The sequence below is a fragment of the Triticum dicoccoides genome, chromosome 5B, assembly GCF_002162155.2.
Source record: "Triticum dicoccoides isolate Atlit2015 ecotype Zavitan chromosome 5B, WEW_v2.0, whole genome shotgun sequence".
Taxonomy (NCBI): domain Eukaryota; kingdom Viridiplantae; phylum Streptophyta; class Magnoliopsida; order Poales; family Poaceae; genus Triticum; species Triticum dicoccoides.
Window position 1 is genome coordinate 591,074,849 of NC_041389.1, and position 8,771 is coordinate 591,083,619.

General features: G+C 48.4%; 2 protein-coding genes across 2 annotated transcripts; both read right to left on the reverse strand.

Annotated features, from left to right (window-relative positions):
* Positions 1-271: 271 nt before the first annotated feature.
* On the reverse strand, positions 272-2,603 carry LOC119306245 (COBRA-like protein 3). Its single transcript, XM_037582519.1, has 4 exons — positions 2,329-2,603; positions 1,608-1,687; positions 1,011-1,467; positions 272-556 (listed from the first exon to the last, which is right to left on the reverse strand). The coding sequence occupies exons 1-4, from the start codon at positions 2,426-2,428 to the stop codon at positions 531-533; spliced, it is 663 nt and encodes a 220-aa protein (XP_037438416.1). The 5' UTR covers positions 2,429-2,603; the 3' UTR covers positions 272-530.
* Positions 2,604-4,561: 1,958 nt separating this feature from the next.
* LOC119306246 (putative glycine-rich cell wall structural protein 1) lies at positions 4,562-5,461 on the reverse strand. Its single transcript, XM_037582520.1, has one exon. It carries the CDS (start codon positions 5,381-5,383, stop codon positions 4,784-4,786), a length of 600 nt encoding a protein of 199 aa, XP_037438417.1. The 5' UTR covers positions 5,384-5,461; the 3' UTR covers positions 4,562-4,783.
* Positions 5,462-8,771: the final 3,310 nt, after the last annotated feature.

An 8,771-nucleotide genomic window follows, 5' to 3' on the forward strand; every position in this document is an offset into this window, starting at 1 on the left:
AAAAACTTAAAGGTGTGCCTAGCCATACCTACGCTATCTCATCCTACTCTGATCTAACAAAAAAGGAACTTTAGAGAAATTCTTTACCGCACTTTTAGATGATATATAATATAGTTTAACTATGTTAAATATATCGAGTTTGCACTAGTGAAAATATAAACCTTAGCCCTTATTTCCAAGCATTGAGATATCGTTTTACTCACTCTTACTACTGTTTACCTTGTTGGCCATATTTATTTCAAAAATATAAAAATATTGTTATCGGTCAAACTATCGATCTATAACGCAAATTATCGATCTCTTTGCTGAACTATTACACTTATACAATCAACAACTGTATTAGGTGTGTTAGGGACATAATAAACTCCTTGTATTTGATTGTAGGGTTGTTTGAGAGAGAACACTTTCAACCTACGCCTCCCTCGAATTGATAAATCTTAAGTCATCCACTTGACGGAAATTGCTATCGTCCTATAATCTCTGCGGATTGATAAACCTTTTGTCGGAGTCTTCCGAGCAAGAAGTTGGGATTACGTGCAGGTTACATTCCATGACACTGCAAATACATAATTTATTTTGTTAATACCCACTAAATAAAGAACATTATCAGCAATAAAGCATAAAAACATATATGGAACCAATCCGATGTTTCCTGCATTTGACATGCATTATTAGCAAGCAAAGAAAACTAGTTAAGATATTATCAGGCTCAGCGGTGACTTATTTTCAAATAAATACCAGCTAACATCGATTCTAGGTGATGAACTCATCTCCTTTCAAGAACAAATCACTTCTCGTTTCAATGGTCTCACTCCATTCACTAATCCTACACATATAATAACATAGCATTCGTGTTAAAAAAAAGCATTCATTCATGGTTAAGGAGCAGAAACATGCAAAACTGGTATTAAGATGTGTTTAGTTCAATTGGTTTAGCTAGCTAATGCGTTTGAGCAAACTATTAAAGCAATATAGAGCAAGCAGTGAAGAGCAATAAATGGGCAACTTACTGAAAGCTTGGGTTACCCTGCGCCCGCCCGAGGAAGAATACTTGGTAGGCACGACAACAAGAGCACGCCCACAAGTGTACCCCTGACCTGGAGCCTTGAGAGTGATTTTTTTGGGCAAAATAACCGTCCTATTGGTAGTCCCAGCAAGACCTACAGCAATCTGAAAGGAGGAAGCAGCATTTCCTGGGTCCTGGTTAAATGTCTTTAGAACTCCTGCCTTGCAACAATTGGCAACTTGCTGGTTGAATGGGGTGCCTGAAGGAAGATCGACAATCGTCGGATCTCTCTTGCAGCAATGGGGACGGCTGCGCTTGAATTTTGAGCAATCGCCCCGCTTAATTGCCCGAGCCCCCACCATCGCCCAGATGACCTCTTTCTTTCGCCACGACCACCCCAGCCGCCACCCGGGTGCAGATATGGTTCGGAACTGCTGGTAGTTGGTAATTGTGACTGTTGCCTAGTACACATGACGAGTTTGGAAAAAAGATTATGATACAGCTTGAGGGTGACTAGATGTCCATAATCTGCTGATGATTGTACTTGGTGGCTAGGTTGAGATGAAAGACAGAGCTGTTGATGCCAAGAGGTGCTACTTACCACATAACCATCCGGAGTCCACGAAATGATGTCCCATTTTATCGTGATGTTGCCATATGGATCCAGCGAATCATAAGCCTCTGCGTCAACAAACAAACAAAGGGTGCAGATATGAGATATATATGGAGGCGTGGAAACAAACTAAATAATTCCAGTTTGCAGGATCTATCCGCTTAAGTCCACCGCTAAATACTTTCTACTACCTCGTTCCTCAGTATAAGACGTTTTGGCAGTTCAATCTATATTGCCAAAACATCTTATATTTATGAACAGAGGTAGCAGCAGCAAAATAATCGGTCGATGTGGTTTTACTGCAACTTTTACTAATATCACTTCCTCCTGGACAGATCTATCGGCGCACAGCTCGTCTTGAGCAAGTTTAGAACAAGAAATGAGCAGACAGTGGCAGCGGGGAAGCTTGACAGGTCGCTCGTCTTCACAGATATGGATAGCTTCCTAATTTAATTTGGCTTCAGGATTCGGACAAGCTCGAAATGAACGGACAGAACTAACCCAGTGCGATCGAAGCCACCGACACTAGCGGAACGGGAGTAGCATTGACCCGCGCGCAAACAGAACCCGCGCGACCGCATCATCTCAGCGATGCTCCCCAGCGATAGGGAGTTGTATACCGATTCGCCGGCTCCAGGCACGACGATGGGGCACGAGACAGGGAGAGAAGGACCGGTGTGGGTGGGAATGGGAATGGGAGGAGCCGAACCTGTGGTGGCCGGTGCGGAGAGGAACAGCACGGCCGCGAGCAGCACGGCGCAGCAGGCCGCGGATCTGGAGCTCCCGGTGACGCCCGCAACCACCGCCATTTCCTCCCCGGCTGCTCCACCGACACTCTCCCTTCTTTTTTTGGCGACTATGCGGATGATCTGCGGATCTTTGCTGATAGGGGGAGAATGAGTTGAATATCACAGTAGTCAAAGCTTCATGTCAACGGCGCCTTTGGGGCCAGGAGGCAGGGGCCTTCTTTGACAATGGGGTTGGGCGGATGTGTCGTGTCGGGGCTGCTGGTGATCAGGCGTCGGCGTGCTCTTCTTCGTCGTCAGACGTGTTGATCCAGTGCGGGCATTCTCCTTCTTCCCTGGCGATCTGTCCGCACCGAGGACCTCTTCGTCTCCAAGCTGTGCTTCTCCCTATCGATCCTTTCCAGCTTGGTGTGTATGAGCCTTGTGAGCTAGAGTGCTACGTACTCCCTCCGTTCCTAAATACTTGTTTTTCTAGACATTTCAAATGACTACTACATACGGATGTATGTAGACATATTTTAGAGTGTGGATTCACTCATTTTGCTCCGTATGTAGTCATTTATTGAAATGCCTAGAAAGACAAGTATTTAGGAACGGAGGGAGTACTTACCAGTGTCTTTGTAGCTTGCTGTTTATTTTCTTTCTTGTGTTGGTTTCAAGTCTGTAATTCTATCAGGTTGATGGCTTTGTTAATTCAAAGTCGGGCTTTTCTTGAGCCTTTGTTTTAAAAAAGCTTCATGCGAGCCCGAACGCGTAGGGGCGGCGAGAGCATGCGAGCATGTGCGCAAATAAAGGGGTTGGGCATCCCCATAGAGAAGGGCTCCGAAGCCATATGCACCGGTGCAAACCCATTCGCTCGCCGCCTCCTTGATCGTGCTGATGAGCTGGGTGCTTGAGGAGTGCTCCCTGTTAGGGCTATAAGAAAAGCTCGAGGCTCATGAGTTGCTCAAGATTGACTCATATTTTGGCTCGATTTGAGATCGACTCAGAAATAAAATGAGCTGAGTATGAACACTTTACATAGTTCGATCGAGAAACGAGCTGATCTAGAGCCAACAACGGCTCGCTCGATGTTAGCTAAATAATTAGATATCATATAATTATATTACATAATTTTGTATATATTAAAAAGAAATGAGATGATTTATGACCATATAGATAGTCAAAAAAATGTTTCCTTATATGTTGTTTACCATTTTTTTTCTCTATTTTACATACGAGTACCAACACATGGAAGCTTAATTAAGTGCGAAGAAAATTTAGCCCCAGTATGACATGTGGTCAGCTAATATCATATTCCTCGCAAAAAAAAGAAGAAGCTAATATCATATTATTTTAATGAAAATTTGAGACAGACGCATCTTTGTTTTCTTCTCTTCCTAGTTAATCCATGATCTCTTGCTATTAAATATTGCTAGTCTCTAGTTGAGACTTGAGAGAAAGAAATGAATTATATAATGGTTTCTTATGTTATGTTGTGGCCTACCTTGCTTTCAAATTTTCCATGGATTATTAAAAAAAATCATCTTACTTAGCTCGAGGTCTACTCGAGATCGTTACAGGCTGAGCACGAGCTACTTTCTACAGCTCGACCTTAAGGTTCACTTAGTTTGTGCTCACTTGAATTTTAGTATAAGTTAAGTTGGGCCTAATCCAACTTACTCGAACTCGACTCGTTTACAACCCTACTCCCCGTTGAAGACCGAGTTGTTGCGAAGCTTCTAGATTCTTTAGGCCGTGACGATGAGTAGGAAAGCAATGCTGCGACGCAGGTGGGTAAACGCACCTGCGATGGTGACCGCCGCCCAATCCAGAAAGGGGTCATCCGCCATTGGGGAGGGTAGCTGTCGAACAACACCATGCCAGAACCTGAAGCATCAAGCGGACACAATAACAACGAGTGAAACCCTGACCTCTGTATAGACAGGATGCACACAATCAACATCAACAAATAAAAACTCACGCCTATAGAAAGTAATAATAAAGTCATAAAAGACCAAAGCTATGCCTTGACGGAGGAAAAAAGAAAAAAAACATGAATCGATCAAACAACGATAGACCATATACAACAACGACCATGTATTTTGGTTTGTGCAACGGGGTGAGGCTCTGTTCCGAGAGAGTCAGCTTATTTTCATTTGATCCAGCACCTGTGATCTGAAGAACTTAGGTCTTAAAAATTGATGTTGTCCTCCATATATCAAATCAATCTTCATTACTTCATGTACGTGCTGCTTTATTCATGGGTGCAAATTATACACACTATTACACATGCCACCTTATTCGTCGTTCACCACCTACACTTATTTTATTTTTATATATACAACCGCATGGAGGCGATCCATTTTAAAGACACACCAACTCACAATATATCACTTCGGTAGAATGGCACGGACGTATATGCAGCAGACGCTCACTTCACTTGCCATGCCCGCTGCCAGCGTAGGAACCAGCCCTGGACCCCGCGTACGAGCCGGCCCCGGACCCCCCATGCGGGCCAGCACCAGACCCTGCGTACGAGCCGGCCTCGGAGCCGGCGTACGAGCCCGCGCCGGAGCCTCCGTTCCCGGCGTTGGAGCCCGCGTAGGAGCCAGCCCGTGAGCCGGCGTACGACCCTGCGTCGCCTGGCCCTGCGTTCGAGCCCGCGCCCGACTCGGCGTACGAGCCTGCACTTGACCCTGCCGACGACGACCCAGAGCCTGACCCAGACCAAGACCCAGACCCGGAACCTGAGCCTGACCCAGACCCAGAGCCTGAGCCTGAGTAAGACCCGGACCCTGACCCGGAGCCAGAGCCAGAGCCGCCACCGCCACCGCCACCGCCAATGCCGACACCGATCCCCACACCGCCACCGGTGCCTACTCCCAGACCGCCGCCCGTGCCGACCCCGAGGCCGCCGCCGCCGCCGAGGTCGAGGCCCAGCCCCAGGTCCTTCCGGGCAGCGCGACCCTCGGTCGCGAGAACAAATGCTGCCAGGACGGCGGCGCCAAACACAATGGCCTTCACGTGGCAAGCCATGGCGTGAGGCCGGCCGGTGCACTTCCTGATTGGCTAGCTCTTATTGCCTCTCAACTTATGCAGCTCCGTGGAAGTATGATCGATGCAAAGATGGTGGATGCCGCGGCGGTATTTATAGGATGCACTGGCGCGACACGATAACACGGCACGTTAGTGGGGTTTGGATCGGTGGCGCGGGCCTGTGGCAGCGGCCGGCGACGTGCGCGCTCTAGCTGGCTAGTGGAGCAATCCGACCGCGCAGATTGGGGGTGGGCTTCCGCCCGTCGCTCGACACGCACGTCCGGACTCCGCGTGCCGCTGGAACGGCGGGCTCTGCTGCGAGTGCGCGGGGATCATCGTGCCGCACGGAACGCACGAAGCGGCCGGACGTGGTATGTGGACGCCCACCGTGGGTGTTCGTACGTTCTGATTGTGGGAGTATGTGAGAAGGATCATCGGTTGATGATGATCGTTGATTGGATGGTTCGAGAAAGGCAGTATAGCTCGTCTTATCTCTTGACTTATCGTAGTGACCATGATCGGCTGTGCGCGTCATTGATTGATTAGCTAGTAAGTCAATTTTTCAGACCACGATTAGGGCGTAGATAAGTAGTGCTCCGTATGTACTGAGGTAGAGTGCTCGGCCAGTTTCTCTTTTCAAGTTGTCCAATGTGTTTTGACCACTGGATCAACGGGCGATCAGTGGCCGAGATCGCACCTCAAGCCTACACGATGATTCCTCACCGGCGCCGCAAGATACGCAGTGTCTGCGATGACCTACACCACAGATCTTGGGTGGAGGATATGCAGGGCGGCCTTGGGCTGGCTGCCATGGTACAGTATGTCGAGTTTTGGCGCGCGTTGCGCCACAGCGAGCTCCTGGAGTCGCTGGACATCCTCAGCTGGCGATGGACTACGTCGGCCTCTTACTCCGCTAGCTCATGCTACCATGCACTGTTCTTGGTGACTGCGAGGATCCGCACTAAAAGCTCACTTGGAAATCTTGGGCGCCAGTATGCATCAAATTCTTCATCTGGCTTGCGCTTCAGGATCGTTGTTGGATGGCCGAGCGCCTCGCTCGACACGGTCTGCCCCATGAAGTCACCTGCGCCCTTTGCGACCAAAAAGAGGAAACCATGCAACATCTTTTGTCATGATGCTCTTTCTCCAGACAGGTGTGGCATGAGGTTCTTGCCTGGGTTCGATCTACCGCCAATCTACCCAGCGAGGATATGGAGTTCCATGCTTGGTGGGCCGCATCTTGCACCAACGCGTCCACCACTGGTCTCAAAGGACTGGCCTCCTCATCATCCTCACCGCATGGTGGCTCTGGAAGCACCAGAACAGTTGTGTCTTCGACGGTGACCTGCCATCAGTCTCCTGCCTATGCTCTATAATCAAGGACGAAGCACGCCGCTAGGGTCGGCGCCACCGCAATGAGGAACATTATCCCGGAGAGTTAGACTAGGCCATAGTGGGGATGAGAAGCCCCATCTGTCTGCTCCGTGATCACTTCCATGCCTTGTTGCACACATGGCTTAGTGTATCATGATAATCTTGTGTTGTAATGCTTTCCTTCTATCAATGAAAATATACCCATCCTCTGCGTATTCGTGAAAGAAAAGAATGTGTTTTGAATTTGGATAAGCAGTTCAGCACTAGTTCTTGGACTAGACGTCCTGATCAATTGACTCCCCAAATGTATGGCACTTATGAGTGTCCTTTGACTTTGGGCGCGCTAGGCGTCGGTCTAAATTTGGCCGGCCACCTAGTTGCCGACCCAATCATGTGAGATCGTCTGATTGTTGTGTGCATGCTTGTTTTCTACGGGGAAATACCCTGTCTCTACACAACGAGACTCCATCTCCTCTTGTGCTGCTCCGGTGAGGCAACGCCCGCAGGCCGGCGGCCACTCGCACCCCGGCACTTCGCAACCCCTCCGTTGCTTGCTGAAGAAACTCCCACCGCTCGTCAATTTTGGTTGTAGTTAGTCGTTGACCAGTTGCAACTCCTACCGTCAAGCTTCATGGTTGCAGCACCTCGATGTGTTGTCGCTGTCCCTCGCCATCGACGCTCACTGCACGGGGTTGCGCAAGCGACGGACAAGAGTTAACGCCATTGAATGAATGTGGCAAAAGAAAGATCGTTGATTGTCGTGGAATTATCACGTCAGATGCCCTATTGAAAGGACTTAGTCGTGGAGCCATCGCAACTAGGAAGCTTAAAGGGGTTAATCGGGACAAAGGACATGGGGTTTATACTGGTTCGGCCCCTTACGGTGAAGGTAAAAGCCTACGATCCAGTTTTGAGTGGGATTGCTTATGTCTCGATTACCAGGGAGCGAAATCGCTTGACCCAGCTCTCGATCTGATGTTACCTACCCTGCGGTCGGGTCGTCCCTTTATATACAAAGGTTGAAGCCCAGCGGCTCTCAGAGTCCCGGCCTGCTCATAAAGAGTGTCTGGCTCAGTCTCTAACTATTCTTGCCTTACAATACAAGTCATGTACATATGGCGGCTTATCTCTACAGGCCTTAAGTCGCCTCTGGGCTTTGGGCCCTTACTGAACCGCCATCTTCAACCTTGGTCTTGGGCTTCAAGAGTATCCATAGGTATAACTCGGCCCCTCCTGGGCGGGTCATACCTAATAGTTATATTCCCCACATTAGGCCCCAGATTGATTTGAACTGGTTCATGTCAATATTCGACACTTAAGAAAAACCTTTTGTTCTTTGCTTATGAAATTTTTATAACCCGCCATGACGTCATCCTTTGGATTTGTGGTAACCCGCCATGACATCACCTGTCATAAATGAACGTTTTATCCAACATATCTCAACAGATCTTTTATCTTAATGACCATCCCGAAAATTGAGGCGTCTTTGCAGCTGGATAACTATGTCTTTGGCCTCCTCGTTTTTTGCAACCACTCATCAGTCTTCCCTTATAAATAGGCATGACTAGGTCTCTTCTCATTCTCCCCTTCCTCATCTTCTTCCTCTCGCAACCCTACTGCCACTCGAGCTCCGCCGCAGCGCACCTCTTCTTCCTCGACCTCGGCTGCTGCATCGACCTGAATCAGTCCAGAGAACGGCGGCGCCCCTCCGCAGTAGATCTGTGTCCGTAAGTCCTTGCCTTTCCGTACCTTAGATCCACATTAGGGTTTTCGAGTTCTTCCGGGTTCTTCGTCGTTCATCACGAATTCTTCGTAGTTTCTCCACCGCAGCCTCTTTTTATCTAAAAGAAGTATGAAACTCATGCGGTAGCTGTTTCGCATCCATTTCAGATGCTACTAGATCCCCTTTTCTTGTACAAAGGCCTCATTAGAACTGATGAACTCATCTGTACCTTGTTTTTAGGTCTAGAATATTTTCTTTTTTGAACAGCCGTTTGATCCAAAATAGTAGCTG